The sequence below is a fragment of the Thamnophis sirtalis genome, unplaced genomic scaffold (genome assembly GCF_051295495.1).
Source record: "Thamnophis sirtalis isolate CommonGarterSnake01/CBP01778 unplaced genomic scaffold, rThaSir2_p1.2 scaffold_2, whole genome shotgun sequence".
Taxonomy (NCBI): domain Eukaryota; kingdom Metazoa; phylum Chordata; class Lepidosauria; order Squamata; family Natricidae; genus Thamnophis; species Thamnophis sirtalis.
In genome coordinates, this window is record NW_028261382.1 from 73,677,709 (window position 1) to 73,699,641 (window position 21,933).

The 21,933-nt window shown below is 47.1% G+C and overlaps 1 protein-coding gene across 1 annotated transcript; it reads right to left on the minus strand.

Annotated features, from left to right (window-relative positions):
* Nucleotides 1-720: 720 nt before the first annotated feature.
* On the minus strand, nt 721-21,864 carry LOC106543476 (N-acetylglucosamine-6-sulfatase). Its single transcript, XM_087706104.1, has 13 exons — nt 21,445-21,864; nt 18,253-18,312; nt 16,568-16,771; nt 16,115-16,180; nt 14,512-14,610; nt 14,055-14,219; nt 12,128-12,210; nt 10,301-10,419; nt 8,921-9,024; nt 6,756-6,857; nt 5,600-5,710; nt 2,304-2,411; nt 721-1,286 (listed from the first exon to the last, which is right to left on the minus strand). The coding sequence occupies exons 1-13, from the start codon at nt 21,613-21,615 to the stop codon at nt 1,143-1,145; spliced, it is 1,536 nt and encodes a 511-aa protein (XP_087562230.1). The 5' UTR covers nt 21,616-21,864; the 3' UTR covers nt 721-1,142.
* Between the last annotated feature and the right edge of the window lie 69 nt (nt 21,865-21,933).

Here is a 21,933-nt window from a genome sequence, read left to right on the forward strand (position 1 = left end):
CTGTTTTTTTGTTTTTTGAGGAATCTAGTGCCCAATTGGACCAGTCACATGGTCCAATCAGCATGTAGTCGTTACTAGGTGACCTCAGTCTCCACCTCTCAAACACCTGCCCGAATGTCCTTGATTCCCAGGAGAAAGAATTTTATTTTGGCTACAATACCCCAGCTATCTCTACACCCCACACCCTGCCCCCTTAGCTCCAGGCTGTGTCAGCCCTGAAGCAACACAAAGAGGAACCTACAAAGAGAAAACGGCCACAGTTAGGCCAGCTTCAGGGTTGACACCTACCTGTCTCAGAGTTCTGCTTTCAATGGATGCATTCAGGGGTGTAATTCAGCAGATTCTGACAGGTTCTGGAGAACCAGTAGCGGAAATTTTGAGTAGTTTGGAGAACTGGTAGAGGAAATTTTGAGTTTGGAGAACCGGTAGCAGAAATTTTGAGTTGTTGTTTGGAGAACTGGCAAATACCACCTCTGTTTGGCCGCGGCGTGGGGAAGGAATAGATATTTTGCAATATCCTTTTCCCAGAGGTGAGGAGGGAATGGAGATTTTGCAGTATCATTCCCCAGCGACGCCCACCAAGTCACGCCCACAGAACCGGTAGTAAAAAAAATTGACTTTCGCCACTAGGTGCATTACTGGGAACACTGACACCAATAGTCAGGAGACTGGTTCTTCATAGCTCGGACGACACAACAATGCAAGACCGCCATTTCTCATTTTTAAAAAAGTGCTTTATTCCATTTTTTTTTCACAGTATGAAGATAGCAACTGCAGTAACAACCATGGACTACACAAAAGGACCTGGTAAGAGAAGTCAAACCAGGCACAATGATTTCTACAGGAATATGCAGAGTCTCCAAGACCTCAGCCAGCCTAAGAAAGGAAGGAGATGACCATGGAGGTCACCCCAACTTCATTCTGTGTTAATCAATGACCAAACGGAAAGAATCCTCTCCGTCCTTCCCCTAAATGGAGAGGTGCAAGGTGGGATATGTAGTCCCAAAGGTTATAGTTGCTGCAGGATGCTGTAGTTCAAGACCATTTGGAACATTCTAGACTGATAAGGTCACCACTGATGGGGCCAGAGATATTCTTTACTCTGAAGTGAGACCTCAGTGACCACTGCCTGGCCAAAGGACTCAGGAACGGCAGCCAACACCAGAACAAGCTTGCAATTTTATGAGCTTCTGGTTCATCTGCACGAGCAGCGAAGGGTCAACGCTCTTGGCTACATTGGAGAGCTGGTGTGGGTCTGCCGTCAGGTTGTAGACTTCCACAAAATTCTGCAAGAGAAAAGTAGGATCAGCAGTGAGCAGTGGTGGGTTCCGGATCCCGTTGTACACTGCAACGGGGCTGGGCATCTACCATGGGCACACACGCTGCGCACGCATGCACAACCACTGCCTGCGACGCTCCAGCTGCTTGGCGGAGTGTCGTGCAGGCACCATACACTGCACACTCATGGACAAATGGCCCGTTTCCTTCAAATACAGGTAAGGAACGAGGGCTGGTGGGTGAGCCCTCCAAAGCACTGTTCTGGTACGGTAACTGCTGCTTCTGCCAGGCACCGGTACGTGCATACCAGGGCATACCGCCCGGAACCCACCACTGGTCAGGAGGCAGCCCCTCCGAGAGAAAATCCTTCCGCAAAGGGAGAGGATTCTCACCCACAGCCTTCCTTCAGGAGTCAATGGCCATCCAACCTGTCTTCTGCTTATAAGGTGGTCCTGGTTGCCTTCATGTCTGGGGAAAGACTTCACCCCCTTGGCAGAACCAACCTGGGAGAATCATCCCTTAGAACAGGGGTGTCAAAGTCAAGGCCTGGGGGCCAGATCAGCCCATGGGGCACTTAGATCTGGCTCACAGGGCTGCCCTGGAAACAATGAAGGATCGGCCCGTGAAAACAGGGTCCTGAACTCCTTTTTCGGCTACCACAGCGACCTGTAACCCTCTGCCAGAAAAAAACAGAGTTCACGCAAATCAATGCATGAACAGCGTGACACCTGGGTGTCATACATTCTAATACAAATAAAACTAATAAAGTTGGTTATAGAGAAAAGGAAAAGCAAATCAGAACAACAAAAAGAGAAATCCTCTATCCATCGTCTCTTGCCTGCTTCAATACTTTAATTGCTACGCTTTTTTTTGACTTGCCTCCCAGATTCCTCTCTTGAATCTTGATCTCTGTCTGCATCTGAGAAGCTCTGATCATTCTTGAAGGCCACAGACCCGACTTTCTGAGCCCTAACACAGAACCTTCTGATGCTAGAGAAGGCGAGAGCAAAACCATGGCCACTTACCTCTTTATCGGCAAATTCACAGTATTGCATGTTCGTAGGCCTCAGAGTGCGCACGCAGGCATATGTGTTGTTGTAGGCATCTTCACACACGCAGTCAGGGAAACAATGCTATGGCAAACAGAGTTGGGGAAACCGTTCATGAACTGAAGATTCAATGGGAAACTTACGGTTCTCCTGCCGAGTACGAAGACGGCTAGTGAGGACTGACCGACTTGCATCAAACTACACCCACCAGAATCGAGGGTGATCACAAGGCTGCAACCCTGTTTGTCTGAGCTTTGCAAAATCGCAAGACCTTTTTCGGTGGGACAAAAACTCTTAGTAGAGCAGTTAAGATGTCAATGCAACCTCACAGGGACTTCCTTGGTAAAGAGGGCATAGCTAGCTGGCTGGCACAGATTTATTCCTTATTTATTGATCGAAGGGGCGGGGCAGTGGCTCAGCAGTTAAGACACTGGGCAAATCAGCTGGAAAGCCGATAGCCCAGGTTCGAGACCTGAGCACTCTTTGGCGGCATGAGCTCCCGCCCTCCCCTCCAGCTCCTGCCAACCTGGCAGTTCAAAAGCGTACAAATGCAAGTAAGTACCACTTTGTGGGGAAGGTAACAGAGCTCCAGGACAGCACTACTTCAATGGCTTTGAAACAGGGATAAGCACCACTCCCTATAGTCAGCAACTAGCAGAGTAAAATTGGCAGGGACTCCTTTACCTTTTTATTGAACTAATCAATGGATATAGCTGCTCATTTTTCAACAGCAACTCTTAGTGACTTATATAGAATTAGAGACACAAATAGACTATAGCAAACTGTAGCATAATGGCAACCAAGAACAACCTCATTTATCAACAATAGCACAACTGTCTTGTGGGCCCTAATTACCTCCAAGCTCCCATAAATAAGAAGGAAAGACAAAAGTTCATTCGTCTTTCCATCACTTTATGGAACTGTGATGGCGAACCTATGGCACGCGTGCCACAGGTGGCACACAGAGCCCTCTGCAGGGACACCAGCCATCGCCCAGGCCAGCTCCATTGCAAACACGTGTGCGCCTCTGCCGGCCAGCTGGTATTTGGGTCTTTGCAGATCGGGGGAGGCAGGAATGGAGAAAGCCTCTGTGTGCTGGGGAGGAACTGCTCATATCTAGGAGGCAGGAATGGAGGAGAAAGTCTATCTGTGCTGGGGAGAAACTGCAGAGATTGCAAGCCCCCACCCCATCCCCAGTGCCATGTTTTGGGCTTGAAAAGCCTCCAGCTGGAAGCTAAAAGGGGGGTGGGGTGCGTGCACGGGGGGATGCGGAGGGAATGCGGGTGCATGCATGGGGGGAACTTACACTGCATTTTGGGGATTGGGACACACACATGTGCATTCACAGTGGGGGACGCACACTTTGGACACTCGGCACCAAAAAGGTTTAACCATCACTGTTTTAGAACATCCGTTTCATTGCCCTGTAACACAGCAACTGCCCTACTGCTACTCTTAACATGGTGAACTAGGTTCCCAGGGGTGGGAGACCATGCCTACGCAGGCATGTGAGAATGCAAGAAAGCCTCTCTCAGTAGCGTGTTAGGCTGATAGACCCTTTATGTTCGCTTTGTGCTTTGCTATTATGTGGTGACCGTCTGTTGTGAACTGTGGGGAGGGGGATGCTTGGGAGGAAAGTAGAAACTACTGGTGATGCCACTTCAAAGTCACCCAGCTGGAAGAACGATGGAGCTGCATACCACCCTGGGCTCAGACTGACCGTTATGGAAACATTTTGCAGGACAGACAGAGATGCGTGTCGGTGTGTATAGAACTTAGTGATTTGGGCATGTGAATCTCAGTTCTGGCTTTGCATCACTGCAATACATTCGATTTCTATTCAACTCTATATTTCTCCACAAACGGAGCCAAGGACCGTTCTTACAAAGAGGTTCAAGCTGTAATAGCAAGTCTGATAGCCTGAGTTGTAGGAAAATGATGGGGAGGGCCAAACCAAGATATGCTTTGCATAGGCAAATGTGCCAGCCTCGTCTGGAACAGAAATGCCATTCCTGATCGGAACTGCTTTAGGGAGGGTGAAAGAGCCTGTTTCTCGGAAGCCAAATAAGACAATGTTCATTTATTATTAGGACTCAGATTGTTGGCAGGTAATAATTTGTACTCTGTAAACCGCTTAAAGAGGCCTATAAACATTCTAGGAAATGATATATAAATCTAAGTGCTATCCTCCTTCCTTCCCTTCTTTTCTTTCTTTTTTCCTCCCTCCCTTCCTTTCCTTCCTCTCTCCTTCTCCTTCCTGATGGCACAGTAGTTAGAATGCTGTATTGCCAGCTAACTCTGCCAACTACCAGCAGTTTGATCCTAACCAACTCAAGGCTTGACTCAGCCTTCCATCCTTCCAAGGTTGGTAAAATGAGCACCCAGATTGTTATGGGACAACATGCTGATTCTGTAAACCGCTTAAAGAGGGATGTAAAGCATTATGAAGCGGTATATGAGTCTAAGTGCTATTGCTCTTCCTTCCTTCCTCTCCTATTTCTCGTTTCTGGTACAGCAGTGGTGAGAATGCAGTATTGCAGGTCAACTCTGCCCATTGCCAGGAGTTCAATTCTGTTCGGCTCAAGGTTGACTCAGCCTCCCATCCTTCCCAGGTGGGTAAAATGAGGATCCAGATTGTTGTGGGACAATATGGTGACTCTGTAAACCACTTAGAGGGGGCTGTAAAGCACTGTGAAGCGGCATATAAGTCTAAGTGTTCTTGCTATTAGAAGTTTATCCCATCCTTCCTCTGTGAGTTTGCCCTGCTAAGCACCTAAGTTATGGGAACAGAGTACCAATACAGACAGGGGTTCAATCAGACACAACAGGATTTTTCTAAGACCCATCTTCTCTCTCACAGAGGAGTGAATTTTTTAAATGACAACATTCCACTACCCAGAGGTTTTGCATCACAACTCCCATAATCCCTTGCCGCTGGCTAGATGGGTAGGGGAACTTTTTAGTTTTTCTACAGAACTGCCTACTGTCTTTGTTGGGGGGTCTTCTGCAGCTACCTAATAAACCAGAGTCATACCCTTGCCTTCTATTCCTAGAAATGCTTTCTTTACATGCAAAACATATGGAAATTTAGTTGACTAAAATGACAAAGATAAAAGTAAGCCGTTATCTGAGCAGCTTTCACAAGTAAAATAAATATTTGCAAAGGAGGGAGCTGTGTTCTGGCCAGCTGTCACAGATGCAAATGGCAGAATCAACGTTTTGTCATGAAAGAGGGTGTCGTATGTGAAAATGAATCCAGTGCGGACACTTACGGACACTCCTGACCCCAATTTCGGACACTGGGGGTCCGTGGTTATGTAGCCTTCTCCAGTATATTGCACCAGGAAATCTGACCGCCATGCAGATTTCTGCACCTTGTTCACCTGCATGAAAGGACACTCGTTTCAAGAAACAAGACGTAAATATAAAACTCACTCTCTTTTACTGTTATGATTTCTAAATGTATTTTAGACACTTCCTTTGTGCCCTATCAGGCACCATTGCCCACCTAACCTCAGAAAGAGAGATTAAAATATTCTTTAATAAACTAATTCTCATCTCTCTCTCTCCTTCCCTCCCACTCCTTCTCTTCCTATCACTTCTTCACTCTGTCCCTTTTCCCTATTTCCTTATCACTCCTTCTATTCCCTCTCTTCCCCCTCCCTACCATTCCTTCTCTCTCCTCCTCCTTCTCTCCCTACCATTCCTTCACTCTCTCCTTCCCTATTTCCTTATCACTCCTCCTATCTCCCTGCCTTTCTCTCTTCCCCCTCCCTCCCTTCTTTCTCTCTCTTTCTCTCTTTCCTTATCATTCCTATCTCCCTTTCTTTCTCCCCCACCCTACCGCTCTTCTCTCCTCCTCTCTCCCTCTCCTCTCCCTTCCACTCCTTTCCCCCTCTCTCCTTCCCTATTTCCCTACCACTCCTATCTATCTCCCCTCCCTACCACTCCTTCTCTCTCCCACCTTCTCTTCCCCCCCTCTCCCTACCACTCCTTCCCTATTTCCTTATCACTCCTTCTCTTGCTCCCCCCTTTATCCCCCCTCCTCTCTTCCTCTCCCCCCTCCTTCTCTTCCTACCACTCCTTCCCACGGTCTCTCTTTCCCCCTTCCCTTTTTCTCCCTCCCTCCCTCCCACTCCTCTCTCTCTTTCCCTCTCCCTGATTGTGGTCCCCATCCATGCAGGACCCTCAAGATTTCTTTATTTGAATTTATTAGAGATCTGCTGAAACCCCATGAATTTTAAGTTCACATTCTGCGGGGTGATTCTGCAACGCATAAAAGTCCCACGTGCGGCTTCTGAGCAAAACCCAGTTTCATAAACACCGCAAATACTTTAAATAAACACACACACCCCTCATTCCTCAGGAAAGCTTTCTAACCAGACTCTCCCATTGGACTACATGCCAAAATTCAAGGCAACCTATTACCAAGAGGGGCAGGAAGGAAACCCCATCCATGCTGGTCTGAGAAGCGTTGACTCCTGCAATGTCCAAGAAGGTGGGTGCGAGGTCGATATTCAGGATGGGTTCCTGAGAGGAAGAGAAGAGGGGAGACTTTCTCAAAGCAACTCGGGACCATGGCTCCCTAACCAAGTCTCATCCTCCACAGCCTGCAAGAAGCTAACACAGAGAGTCTCAACTGTTTGTATAGTGACCATTCAAAGTTACAACGGCACGAAACAAAGTGAGTGTGTTTTCATGCTTATAACCGTTGCAGCATCCCAACGGTGACATGATCAAAATTCAGGTCCTCGGCAGTTGGTTTATATTTATGACGGTCACAGTGTCCTGGGGTCATGTGATCCCCTCTTGCAACCATCCAACAAGCAAAGTCCATGGGAAAGCCAGATTCACTTAATAAGTGTGTTGCTGACTTAATAACTGCAATGATTCACTTAGCAACTGTGGCAAGAAAGGTTGTAAAATGGGATAAAAGTCACTTAATAAATGTGTCACTTAGCAACATAAATCTTGGGGTCAATTGTGGTTGTAAGTCGAGGGCTATCTCAACTTTCCATAACTGGCAGGAAAACTGCACAGGGGATGAATTCCCCACCCCCCAAGTGCCTTTCCTTCACCTTTACGATTACATGAAGAAAGATGTTAGATAGAAACTCAGTATTATCTAAAGTAAAGGTAAAGGTTCCCTACGCACATCTGTGCTAGTTGTTCTCGACTCTAGGGGGCAGTGCTCATCTCAGTTTCAAAGCCAAAGAGCCAGCGCTGTCTGAAGACATCTCCATGGTCATGTGGCCAGCATGACTCAAGGCCGAAGGAGCATGGAATGCTGTTACCTTCCCACCAAAGGTTGTCCCTCTTTTTCTACTTGCATTTTTTACGTGTTTTCAAACTGCTAGGTTGGCAAAAGCTGGGAGAAGTAATGGGAGCTCACTCTGTTACGTGACACGAGGGATTCGAACTGTCAAACTGTCAAACCTTTCTGATCAACAAGCTCAGCGTCTTAGCCACTAAGACACCGGCGTCCCTGTTAGTGTTGTCTAGCTCATCCCAAGAAGATGCTCTCCAGCCACAACTTGGTTGGGGAGAACGGAAGCTGTAGACCTGCAACGAGCAATATCTATCAAGCAAAGAGCTACAAGTGGCCCTCAAAGCCTTCTGGTGTAGCCCTCAGAGGTGCTTCCAAGCACATGGGCTGGATGTCTGCTCTTCATTTTGAAACAGGAGACATACCAAAGCGTAACCTCCAGACGAGGCCTACAACTGATGAAGTAATAAAGGAATAGATGATCGGATGCTATCTTCTGCAAACTGACCCAGAGGACACTAGGCTATGGGGCTTCAGATCTTCTGCATCAGGTCTGAAGAGTCTGTTGTTTTTAAATGGGGTGGGGGATCAGGGGCAGGGGAACACAAATGAAGCTCCTCTTTTTCCCCACGCTCCAACTAACCTTCTATCAGCAGGATGATGTGAACAAAATGGCAGGGTTTGCTCCAGCCAAGATTCTCTGTGACCATTAACAATGGGAGAACTGCAAGCAGCAATCTTGATTGGGGTGGGACTGGAGGATGGAGAAACCTTAATTGTGGTCTAGCCAAGCAATCTGATCATCAGGTACCACGGAGTCCGCAGAGTCCTATCTCTGCCCAACTCAATAGGAAGAATGTATGCTCATCTAACCTATAACTCGTCATAAAGGTAAAGATTCCCCTGGCACATATGTACTAGTCGTTCCCGACTCTAGGTGGTGGTGCTCATATCTGTTTCAAAGCTGAAGAGCCAGCACTGTCCGAAGACGTCTCTGTGGTCATGTGGCCAGCATGACTCAACGCCAAAGGTGCACAGAACTCTTACCTTCCCACCAAAGGTGGTTCCTGTTTTTCTACTTGCAGTTTTTATGTCCTTTCGAACGGCTAGGTTGGCAGATGCTGGGAGACAAGTAAGGGGAGCTCACTCTGTTACGTGGCGCTAGGGATTCAAACCACTGAAATGCCGATCTTTTTGATCGACAAGCTCAGTGTCTTAGTCACTGAGCCTTAACTCATCATACTCCCATTTTAATTGAAGATGCCCTCCCACAAAGCCTGTGCTACAACCTCAGCACAGACCTTTCTTCTGGAACAAGTAAACCTACCAGGAATGTTTTATTTCCTTTAACACCTGGGCCTCGCACCAGCAACGGCACCCGGATATCAAACTCGTAAAGTTGTCGTTTGTCAATGGGCAGCGAAAATTGTCCTGGAGGGGGGGGGGACCCAAAAGATAGCAGAACAGACAGAAAGGGAGAGAAAGTCAAGAGGGATGATCGGCAAACATGAAAAAGAATCATTCTTCAGCAAATGCCAATATTCAGTTTGGAGAGCGGATTCAAAGGGAATTCAAATCCTATTATCACCAAAATGAATTTCCAGATCCGGCTGAGACAACAAATAGCCAAATTAGTCCAGATAACTCACATTAAGAAAAGATTTGGACAATCATTTGTCTGGGATGGTATAAGGGCTCCTGCCTTGGGCAGGGGTGGACTACAAGACCTCCAAGGTCCCTTCCAGCCTTATGATTCTATGGACAGATTTAGAAGCTGGAATTACTTGAGTAGAATAGAGCTGGGAGGGACCTTGGAGGTCTTCTAATTCAGCCTCCTGCTCAAGCAGAAGATTATCGAGCCAGCACTGTCCAAAGCCGTTTCCAGGGTTATGTGGCCAGTATGATGTCCTGGAGACCTGTTAGCTTCCCACCAAAGTGGTACCTATTTATCTACTTGCATTTTCACGCTTTCGAACTGCTAGGCAATGGGAGCTCATCGGGTGGCGCTCGGATCTCGAACCCGGGCTGCTGGCTTTCCAGCCAACAAGCCCAGGGTCTTCACCGCTGAGCCACCACACCACCCTGTTTAATCAAAGAGAGATTCTAAATAGAGACATGATAGCAGTGTTCCAATATCTCAGGGGTTGCCCCAAAGAAGAGGGAGTCAAACTATTCTCCAAAGCACCTGAGTATAGAACAAGAAGCAATGGGTGGAAACTAATCAAGGAGAGAAGCAACTTAGAATTGGGGAGAAATTTCCTGACTGGGAGAACAATTAATCAGTGGAACAGAAGTTGCCTCCAGAAGTTGTGAATGCCCCAACACTGGAAGTCTTTAAGAAGATGTTGGATAACCATTTGTCTGAAATGGTATAGGGTTTCCTGCCTAGGCAGGGGGTTGGACTAAAAGACCTCCAAGGTCCCTTCCAACTCTGCTATTGTATTATTGTAAATACTTATGCTTAGTGAGGCATTTTATTAGATGGTAGGGCTTTCTTGTAGAATCATATTTTCTGCTGCTTTTCTGCTTCCATTAATTAACGGTTGTAATTCACGGCTTCTTATTAAATCTAGTTTTGAATGTTGCTGCCTATAACACCAGTGGAAGGATTATAAGTTCCCAATATTCCCTGAGGACGTCTTGAAATAATTTCCTACCTCCGTTTGCCCCGTCACAAGGTTTCTTACAAATATCTACCTCTACTCACCTGTGTGATAGCCATGATCTGAGGTGTAGAACACATATGTGCTATCCAGCAATTTTAGGGACTTCAGCTGATCCAGCACCTTCTGTACCATATCGTCCACTGACAACAGAGTTTGCCACCTGAAGATTAAAAAGAAACCACGGGGTTAATGCTGATTTTCCCCCGCTGAAAGTTTAACCATATAGCAATAGCAATAGCAGTTAGACTTATATACCGCTTCATAGGGCTTTCAGCCCTCTCTAAGCGGTTTACAGAGTCAGCATATTGCCCCCAACAACAATCCGGGTCCTCATTTTACCCACCTCGGAAGGATGGAAGGCTGAGTCAACCATATGGAATGCTTGCAACAGAGGCATAGAATCAAAATCATGTAAAGTATTAATACCACTTTGTAAATCCTTAGGAGGACCACACCTGGAATACCGCATCCAGTTTTGGTCACCACGTTACAAAAAAGATGTTTGGAAAAAGTTCAAAGAAGAGCAACTAAGATGATTAAAGGCTTGCAGATTAAAACATATGAAGAACGGTTGAAGGAATTGGATATGGCTAGTCTAGAGAAAAGAAGGACTTGGGGTGACATGATAGCAGTGTTCCAATATTTGAGGGGCTGCCACAAAGAAGAGAGGGTCAACTTATTTTTCAAAGGACCTGAAGGCAGGACAAGAAACAATGGATGGAAATTAATCAAGGAGAGAAGCAACCTGGAATTAAGGAAAAACTTCCTAACAGTGAGAACAATTAACTAGTGGAACAGCTTGCCACCAGATGTTGTGGGTGCTCCATCACTGAAGGTTCCTTTTAAGAACAGATTGGACAGCCACTGAATTGGATAGCCATCTGACATGGTACAGGGTCTTGTGTTAGAGCAGGGGGTTGGACTAGAAGACCTCCAAGGTCCCTGCCAGCTCTATTCTGATTGATTGATCAGTCTATGAATAAAAACCACCTGCCTTATTTTTGGGTCCATGTACCTTGCTGGTTTTACTGATGGCCAGCTCAGGTCCTCAGGATGGGTCAAGAAACCCAACAGAAGATCGATTGTAACTATTTTCTGCTTAAGGATTGAGATCCAGAGAGATTCTTAATCATCAGGGGTCAGCAACCTTAAACACTCAAAGAGCCACAGAGATCCTAACCGGAAGCTCTCCATTCAATTTTGGAGCCGACCGGAAGTGCCATTCCCCCAACCCCCCTCTCCTCCTAGTGCAGCATCCTTTTTCCTCTACTTGCCCTATCCAAAAGCCCTATCAACTGTGGAGCTGACCAGCAACAGGGAGCCGCAGCAGAGGGATGAAAGAGCCACATGCGGCTCCAGAACTGCAGATTGCCAACCCCTGATCCAGGTCATGGTTGTCCCAAGGGTTCTTTTTCCAAAAGGCAACTGGACTTTCTTGGATTTTTTTTCTTTGCAAACATTTTGCTTCTCATCTGAGAAGCTTCTTCAGTTCTTCCAAAAAGCGAAACATAAGGAAGTCCAGTATGGCTTTTGGAAAAAGCACCTTTGGGATGACTGGGCTTACATGTCACACTAAACCATCTTGTGGTTTTTGTTCCTTGGTGGCTTCATATCTTAACCCAAGAACTGGGGCTTTATATGCTGCATTATTGGCTATTTGATGTATAAAAAGCCCTTTTAAAATTATAAGCCATCGTTTATGCCTTATTACAAATATGTGAACCCAAGCAATTATAGTTTGCTTCAGGCCAACCAACTTCATCAAGACATCAATAGAACTGGTTTCAGAGGATGCTTTTTCCACCCCTTTTTTCTTTCTTTTTCTTTCACCACTTTTTGGTAAAACAGTGAGAGTCACATTTTCTTACCGGGCTCGATAAACGCGGTCCAAGAACTGAATGGAGGTGTTGGACATGGGCGTCTTTGCTTGTTTTACCAGCCAGTGCTTGTCCTACAAAAAGGAAGAAGATCCAGGAGAGGACTTCCGGAGATATCCAAAGGTTCGAGGGCAGGAATGGACTTCAAAAAATGCAGCAATGGGTTTGCTGCCCCGTTGCTTAGGTGGGCGTGCCATGGTGGGCGTGGCCTAGCCAGCTTCCTGCACCATGGCGGGGTGGTGGTGTTCGCCCTCCCCTGTCTCCGGAAGCCTTTCTTGAGCCTCCGGGATGGGGAAAACTACTTCCCCCGGGCTCCGGAGGCTGGAAACATGCCCGTTTACAGACTTCTGGGACCCCCGGTAGGCCCATTTCCCCCCCACTCCCCAAGCCTCCACACAGGACTTGCACTTACCTGGTATGATGAACGGGCTGCATAGAGACTCCTGGGAGGGGTGAGGTGGGGTGGGAGGGGCAATGTGGGGGAGGCCAGCCAGTGGTGGCATGTGGGGGTTTGCCAAACTGAGCACAATCCTAGTTAGAGGATCTCCTGAACCTGTGAGAACCCCCAGTAGCCCGCCCCTGTTCAAGGGTGGATATTAGACAGGGAGGATCTATAAAAGGACCCCCTCTCCACCATGTTCAGGTAGTCCTTGACTTATGACCACAACTGAGCCCAAACTTTCCATTGCTAAGTGAGACCCTTGTTGGGATTTGCTCTATCGTATGCCTTTCTTGCCCCTATTGTCAAGGGAGTCATTGCCGTTGTCAAGTTAGTCACACAGTTGTTAAGTGAATCTTGCTTCTCCATTGACTTTGCTTGTCAGAAAGTCACAAAGGGAGATCACTGCAACCGTCATAGATATGAGCCAGTTTCCAAGTGTCCGAATTTTGATCACGTGACCATGGGGATGCCGCAACGGTCGTAAATGTGAAAAACAGTCGTAAGTCACTTTTTTCAGTGCCGTTTTAACTTCAAATGGCCACTAAAATGGTTGTAAGTCAAAAACCAGCTGTAGTAATCTAAATGGGGTGCGCTAACGTGGACCTAAGCATACGCTCCCACAGAGCGCTAGAACTCCATCACTAAATAAAACTAGTTTTTAAATCCTGGGTAAAATCTTTGTGAGATTGCTGAGTTTTATACCATCATTTTCATTTAATAACCCCATAATCCCTTGTGGGATGGAGTCTGGGCAACTGAATGGAGCTGAGTGCCCTTCTCTGTTGCCAGTGCGGAGTTTTGTTCAGGAAATATATTCTCATTGTGCCCAGAGAGAGAAATATCTGCTTCTACCTAGGATCGAACTGACAGCCTCTTGATTGTGAGGCGAGAGCTCCACCTCTAGGCCACTGCACCACTCTCATACTGACTTTTGTACAATGCGTTCATTATTCATTTATTCCATTAATATATAATCACCATGCTCAAGTGACTCTCTTGACTCTCTTGCCCAAATGACAACTGGCACATTAAAATGCTGCCAATTCAACTCTGCCATTGATTAGGACTTTGGAAGAGTGCTGCAGTGGCCTAGAGGTGGAGCTCTCCCCTCCCAATCAGAAGGCTGTGAGTTCAATCCTAGGTAGAGGCCAATATTTCTCTCTCTCGACACGATGAGAATATATCTGCTGAACAAAACTCCATACTGGTGACAGGGAAGGCATCCAGCCAGTACAAACTCAGCTCCATTCAGTTGTCCAGACTCCACCCTTCAAGGGATTATGGGGTCATTAAAAGAAGATGATTGATTAGGACTTTGAAAAAACCTAACCAATGGCTGCCAAAGGAAGTTGTCATTCATGGAAGGTTGACCGAAGAGTTGAAATAGTGGTCAAGTCCAAAGGCTGCTTTAGAAAGTGAAGGCCACTGACCATGAAGTGAAGGCCACTGACCACCTGGCATGCATTGGCAACTCACCTTCCCGTGCACGTTGAAACTGCCATTGCGAGGGGCTTTGAGGGTGCCGTAGGTGGACTTGTAGTGAGGCGCCGCTGTCCAGGGCGAGTGTGCAGCGGGCGGGGCTATCACCATGAGGAAGGGAGGGCGCGAAAGCTTCCGTAGGAACTCCAGGCTCCGGTTCGTCTGCAACACAGAAAGGATTGGGAAGGGTAGAAGACGACACCCAACGACAGGAGTGGAGAAGGCAGCTATTCCGAGTCTTACCCGTAGGCAAGCAGAAGACGGTGGCACCAGGGACTGGTGAAGAAAAAGTCAAGATGGCAGCCACCACGCTCCTCCGGTTGCACCTTTACTTGTTCTGTTGATGCGCCGTGCGTATTGCATTGTGGCCGTGGCTGCCATCTTGACTTTTTTCAGCCACCCCTGCATGGCACCAGAGTGGAGGTGAAGCCCAAGAGGAAGCGGAGTGACTCACGAGCAGGTCCGTGAGGTAGTCCCCCTCATAGTGGTCCCCGTGCTTCTCCTCATGTCCGTTCAATGAAAGGGTGTAGTTGTAGTACTTGGAATTGCCCACCTGTGGGAGGAGGCACATGGCCCGTTAGACACACATGGGCATTTATTTATTGAAAACATATTTACATTGCTTGCTCTTAAAACCTGCCCTCACACCAGTTTACATTACCCTCAAAATGCTGAAATGGCAGTTAAAACAAATTCATATAAAGCCTACATTAAAACAGAACAGCACAGAACAGAATAAGGAATACGATAAAATTAATAGAATGGAGTGGAATGGATTAGATTAGATTAGAGAATAGGATGGAATTAATAGGATAGGATAGGATAGGATGGGATAGGATGGGATAGGATGGGATAGAACAGGACAATATAGAAAATGGAATAGAATAGAATATGGAATGGAATGGAATGAAATGGAGGGGAGAATAGAATAGAATAGAATATGGAATAGGATAGAATTAATAGGATAGGATAGGATAGAATATAGAAAATGAGAGTAGAATATGGAATGGAATGGAATAGAATAGAATAGAATAGGATAGGATAGAATAGGATGGATAGAATATAGAAAATGAGAATAGAATATGGAACGGAATGGAATAGAATAGAATTAATAGGATAGGATAGTGTTGTGGCCCAGCAGGAGCCATTGGAGCTGCCACCAGACTCCAACAGCGAGGGGCCCTATGAGTCGGCCCTGGAGGATGTGGAGGACCCTGGACAGGGCTCCCACTCCGAGCAGGGCGCAGAGAGACTGGTTGGCCACCAGATGGCGCCTGAGCCTTGGATCAGTGGGGAGGAGACAAGGGAGAGTGATCCAGAAACCCACAGTGAGTTGTTCCTGGATGCACGCCATCGAAGAGCTACTCATCAGGAGCAATTGCGTAATTACAGGAGGTAATTACTTTCAGCTGATGGTCATTAAGCTCCTCTCCAGACTATAAAAAAGACTGCTTGTGCCACGACCTTTTTGCAGAAGTCAACGCTTTGACTAAAGAGAAACTAACTTGGCAGGCTGGATTGCTGCCAAGGTTTGTTTGAATTGCTGCAAAGGTTTGTCGGACTTGCTGCCAAGGTCCTTATCTGTTTGTTTACTTGGCTTTCAGCCACCGAGATTCTGGTCTTGTTATTAAAGGACATTCCATTTAAGCTTGTCTCAGCTTTCGTTACTGGATGGAGGAGGAGGTCAGAACAGGATAGAATATAGAAAATGAGAGTAGAATATGGAATGGAATGGAATAGAATAGAATTAATAGGATAGAATAAGATGGATAGAATATAGAAAATGAGAATAGAATATGGAACGGAATGGAATTGAATTGAAAATGAATTAATAGGATAGGATAGGATGAATAGGATAGGATAGAATATAGAAAATGAGAATAGAATATGGAATGGAATGGAATAGAATAGAAGCTAGAAGGGATCTTGGAGATCTTCTAGTCCAGCCCTGTTCACCCGAGTGCTGGAGGATTTGGGAGTTGAAGTCCACAAGTCATAAAACTTGTCAAGGTTGGATACTCCTGACTTGGGAGGAAACCAGATACTGCCCTACTCACCAAACCTAGCCAATGGGTCCATCCCATGGGAACGTGCTGAACGCCACCAGCTTGGGAGTGCCCGTACTGTAAAAAAAGGAGAGGCATTGGTGAAAGCACAGCAGGCACACTTGCACAATCAGCTTGGTGGATGTGGAGGAGAAGGATACTGCAAAATCCCCATTCCCTCCCCACTCCAGGGGAAGGATACTGCAAAATCTCCATTCCCTTCCCCACTCCTGGGGAAGGAAACTGCAAAATCCCCATTCCCTCCCCACTCCAGGGGAAGGATATTGCAAAATCTCCATTCCCTCCCCACTCCTGGGGAAGGAAACTGCAAAATCTCCATTCTGTCCCCACTCGGGCCAAATACCACATTTGCCGGTTCTCCAAACTACTCAAATTTTCCGCCACAGATTTCCAGAACCTGCTGAATTTCACCCTTGGATTATAGGGAAAGACACGGAGCTCTACCTGGTTGAGGTATTTGCCAGCGTAGAAAGTTTGGTATCCTTGCTTCTGCAGGTAAACCGGGAAGGCAAAGGGCTCCTGGAATTTCTGCCAAGCAGCGTTGCTGCAATTCCCTTCCAAGGTATTGTTCCTCACCAAGTGGTTGTGGGGATACAAGCCGGTCAGGATGCTGCTCCGGCTGGGGCAACACAGGGGGGTCACTGCAAACTAAACACAGAGAAATCCGTTGGGAGAAGGGGATGATTCTGTCCACCGTCTACTCCAAAGTAGCACAACTGCAGAGGCTTTCCAAGTTTCTCTTGCTAGATGCAGCCTGGCTGTCTTGGAAGAGGCCGGAATGCTCTAAAAGTTAACCGAATTGTTTCCAAGAGAAGCCATTAAATTGGTGAATGGACAGCAGTTCAAATGCCTCTGTCCAATTTCCTGATAGTGAGGACAATTAATCAGTGGAACGGCTTGCCTCCAGAAATCATGGGCAGTTCATCACAGGAGCTTTTTAACTAGAAACTGAACAGTCACTTGTCTGAAATGGTATAGGTGCTCCTGCTTGAACAAGGGGTTGGACTAGAAGACCTCTAAGGTCCCTTCCAGCTAATTCTAATTCTTATTCTATTCTATGGTCCCTTCCAACTCTGTTAATCTGTTAAGTACTGTTATATATTGTTCGATTCTACATTATTTTCTATATTCTGTTTTACTTCTTGTAAACAAACATGTGTTTAATTAACATAATAGAATTAGAAATAGAATAAGAATTAGAAGTAGAAGTAGAAAGAATAAGAATAGAATTGTGATGGCGAACCTATGGCACGCATGCCACAGGTGGCTCACTGAGCCATTTCTGGGGGCACGTGAGGCATTGCCCTATTAGCTCCAGCATACATGTTGACCTCCTGATTTTCAGCCTTGATTTTCCGTGACCCGTCAAAAGCGCGGACGACAAAAGCGCGATCGACAAAATCGCGCCTTTGACGTCATCACAGCGCGACGAAAAAGATCGAAAAATTCAAATAAAAATTAATAAAAATTAAATTAAAGCAAGCCGATTCACATAAAGGTAAGGGTTAGGGTTAGGGTTAGGGTTAGGGTAAGGGTAAGGGTTAGGGTTAGCTTTAGAGCGTTAGCGTTAGCGTTAGGGTTAGGATAAGGGTTAGCGTTACGTTTTTCGTTACTTTAACGGTTAGGTTTAGGGTTAGGTTTAGGGTTAGGTTAAGAGTTAGGGTTAGGGTTAGGTTTAGGGTTAGGTTTGGGGGGGTTAGGGGAAGGTTTTAGCTTTATTTTTACATTTTTTCGATCTTTTTCGTCGCGCTGTGATGACGTCACAGCGCGCTTTTGTCGAGCGCGCTTTTGTCCTACGCGCTTTTGTGGTGGAACCTGATTTTCAGCTGTTTTTCAACCTCCGGAGGGCAAAAAACCACCCAACACACAAACCAGAAGTTCGGGGACGGAGGCGCAAAGACCAGGTGGCTGGCTCGCTGGAACTCAGAAGAGCAATGGGTGACAGCTGGCGTGCCCGGAGAGATGGCTCTGAGTGCTACTTCTGCCAGGCGTGCCATAGGTTCACCATCATGGGCCTGTTGGGAAAGCGTGCAAGTCCCCGGAAGGCAGGAGGAGATGGGTTGGCTCTCCCCTCCTACAGGTGAACCTACACCAAGCAATTCTGCAAACCCCATTTGGGGGATACTTACAGCATTAGCAAAGGTAGCCCCGAACTGACCAATCAGAACTTGGGTTTTCTTCATCGGGTTCTGAAGATTGAAAGCCAAGAATCAGAAGGAAGCCTTCAAAACAAGACTATTAAACAGCCCCTTCCTTTGGAAAAACTCCACTCATATTCCTGCGGGCCGCAGGCGGCTCTCCCAAGCTCCATTTTCTCTGGAAGTGGTTTGCAGTTGGCCGTCACAGCCGAAAACAGAGCTCGGGAGCTGTTCTGACCCAGCTTTAGCAGAAACAAGACAGACACTCTTTGTCCCGAAAAACCCCTCTATATTTATCTACTGTGAATTCATGGCATTCACCCACAAAAAGGTCACCCGAAAAACCCCTCTATATTTATCTACTGTGAATTCATGGCATTCACCCACAGAAAGGTCGAGGCAATAATCCTTGCAAGGGTTAATTGCAATAACAGACCTTATCAGTCCTTGGATAATTGCCAGGCTGAGAGTAAAATAATCCCGGGCAAGAAGTCTCTGCACACAAGCAAATTTCAGAAAGAAATATGAATTGTTGTCTCCTATAACCATCACTCCCCTTTTGTTTCTATTTATTCCCCAGTCAGGGAGGGGCCATTCAGCGTCCACGTGTGTCTTTCTTCCTGACCTGGCCCATTCCTCAGTTGTTATCCTCTCCTGAAAGCTCTGTACAGCTGTTCCTCTTCACCGCTTATCTCTGACTCTGAAGGCAGCTGGGAAATGTCAGATGGCCCTGGCTCTATCTCTGCATCCCACACAAAGCCCTCATCAGAGCCTTCCTAGACTCCAGGACTGGCCCAAGTTCATCCCCAACCTCCTCCTCATCCAAGCCTGCCGCCAGCTCCGCTGGCAGCTGGCGGGCCACAACAGGAGCCCGTTTTTTCTGGCAGAGTTCTTGGGCCACCACAGGCATCCCCAACACGAGTGACATCGAGCTGGCTACCCTGGACACACACACACACACACACACGGTCAAAGAACCCTGATGCGGCCCTCATTGAAATCGAGTTTGACATCCCTGGTCTAGGGTGTCCTCCCTGAGCAGGGGTTGAATTAGAAGACCTCCAAGGTCCCTTCCAACTCTGTTATTCTGGCCAGGTCATGTATCAGAAAAGGAACCAAACTGATCTATGCTGTCACATGGAGATGAAACATCCTTCGTGACTGGAGAAAAGCAGAATGGAAACTTCAGACACAGCAACTTGTTTGTGGTTCCTTTACTAAGCCACATGAGCCACACTAAACATTTCCTTCCTTCATCTGCTAGGACTCTCACAGCATCGCCTTCCAAAATCTATAAGCAGCAGCGATCAGAGAGACCCTTCAGATTAGGACTGTTTTCCTTTCTCAGAGCGGGCTGAAGCACCCATGTCACCCAGTTATAAGAGGTGGCAAGCAGCAAACAGCGGGTTTTAATACAATCAGTATTAAAAGAATAGATAAAGGTAAAGGCTCCCCTCACACACTTGTGCTAGTCGTTCCCGACTCTAGGGGGCGGTCCTCATCTCCGTTTCAAAGCTTAATTGCCAGCAATGTCTGGAGACGTCTCCATGGTCATGTGGCCAGCATGACTCAATGCCGACGCCACATGGAACGCTGTTCCCTTCCCACCAAAGGTGGTTCCTATTTTTCTACTTGCGTTTTTACATGCTTTTGAACTGCTAGGTTGGCAGAAACTGGGACAAGTAATGGGGGCTCACTCCATTACGCGGCACTAGGGATTCAAACTGCCGACCTTTCTGATCGACAAGCTCAGCATCACTAAGCCACCCTAAAAGAATAGACTGGTCTTCAAGGCTGGTAGTCTAGGAACTGCAGCCAAGAAATTAAAAGAGGCTTGCTCTTGGGGAGGAAAGCAATGGCGAACCTAGACAGCAGACTAAAAAGCAGAGACATTACCCTGCCAACAAAAGTGCATCTAGTCAAGGCTGTGGTTTTCCCAGTTGCAATGGATGGCTGTGAAGGTTGGACCATAAAGAAGGCTGAGCGCCAAAAAATGGAGGCCTTTGAACTCGGGTGCTGGAGAAGACTCCTGCGAGTCCCTTGGACTGCAAGGAGATCGAACCAGTCAATCCTAGAGATCAACCCTGACCGCTCTTTAGAAGTCCAGATCCTGAAGAGGAAACTCAAATACTTTGGCCACCAATATATGTTAATTTGCAGAGTTCATTTATTCATTATTTACTCTTTCCAATTCCATCACCTCACTTAATCTTTCTATTGTCCTGTTCAGGTTCTTCCTATATTTATTAACATTCAAACTATTAAATAATAAATGGTTTATATGCATTTGATTGGGAGCCTCTCTCTTACACGCTGAGCAGTGAGCAAGTTCTCCTTAAATTGCCCCTCCCCATTAGATATTACGAACACTAATATAAGGTAATGGACATTAACAATTTATTACTTTTAAATAACATTGACAGGCAAGTGGCCGATTAATATTTATTTGCACCGGTAGTAGGCTATTTCTTCAGAGTTTCTGTGCTGGGGGGGGGGCAGGTTTTTAAGGACGGTTCTGTTTCTAACTCTTAACATTGTTCTTTGCAAAGTTAGAAGGTAGGCCGGTTAAGAAAAACTCTGCAAGAACAGTAAATGCTAGAATGTTATCATTGTGTGATGAAATACCAAATTTTCCAAAGGCGTGTGAATGTTGTCTCCACCCGTTATATACAAGAGCAGGAATCTCCAACCTTGCAACTGGTGTAGGCTCTCCTGCTTGAGCAATGTGGGGGTGGGGTGGGTTGGACTACATGACCTCCAAGGTCTCTTCCAACTTGGTTAATCAGTTAACTTTCAAGACTTGTTGCATTTCAACTTCCACTTCTGACTGAGGAATTGTTGAAGTCGACAAGTCTTAAAAAGTGGCCAAGGTTGGAAACTTTTGCACGAAGAAAATGAACGCAGGGCCATCTAGAGTCACTTTCTCACCCTTTCCTGGACTAAGGTGCAAGAATCTTCTCCTTCAGGCTTATCTCTGAATCCCGTTCCCCAGAGGAATTTACACTCGGTAGTAACAGTAGGAACTCCATCCCCCACCTTCCTGGGCAGCTGTTCCCTATCTACGTCCCTTCCCAGAACAACGCCCACCGCAGCCAGCAGGTAGATTTCGGCTGGGCGTTTGAGTAGGAGACGCTTCCACGTTGCGTCCGGGGGGGGGGCGCAACTACGAGCTCCGAGGCTTACCATTCCCCCCAGCACCAGATCCTGGTCGTCGGTCAGGATGAGGACGATGTTGGCTCTCTTGGCACCGTCGGCTTCTCCGCGTCCGGCACCCAGGAGCAGCAGGAGTAGCAGCAAGACCCCCGCGAGCCCCTCCCGTCCCACCAAACCCCTCGCGGGCCGCGTGGGTAGCATCCTCACTCCGTGGAAGGGCCCCTTTGGCAGCGCTGCCCGAGCGGAGCGACTTTCAGGAAGTGCCGATGTGCCTCTTTGCTCCGCGTCTTATGACTGGCAAATGCCGCTCCAGCCGCCCACGCAGCCAGGCCAGGCTCCAGAGGTGCAAAAACACACCAACACACACACTGCAAACAAACAAACAACTCCCCTAGGCCGGCTGGGCTGCGCTTGGCTGGAGCAGGAGAAAGTGAAGCGCTTTCACTTTCGCTTCGCGCGCTGGACTCCTGGCGGGGAGGCGCGGCGCTCTTTTAAGATCCCCCTTCATTTGCATGAGTG

What these genes read in the sequence shown, in the direction of transcription:
- LOC106543476 (XM_087706104.1), bottom strand. Translation starts at nt 21,615, where the DNA reads ATGCTACCCACGCGGCCCGCGAGGGGTTTGGTGGGACGGGAGGGGCTC. An exon ending in GTTTCAACGTGCACGGGAAG is followed by an intron (nt 12,211 to 14,054) that starts GTGAGTTGCCAA and finishes TCCTTTTTGTAG; the next exon opens with GACAAGCACTGGCTGGTAAA. An exon ending in GTGAATTTGCCGATAAAGAG is followed by an intron (nt 1,287 to 2,303) that starts GTAAGTGGCCAT and finishes TTTCTCTTGCAG; the next exon opens with AATTTTGTGGAAGTCTACAA.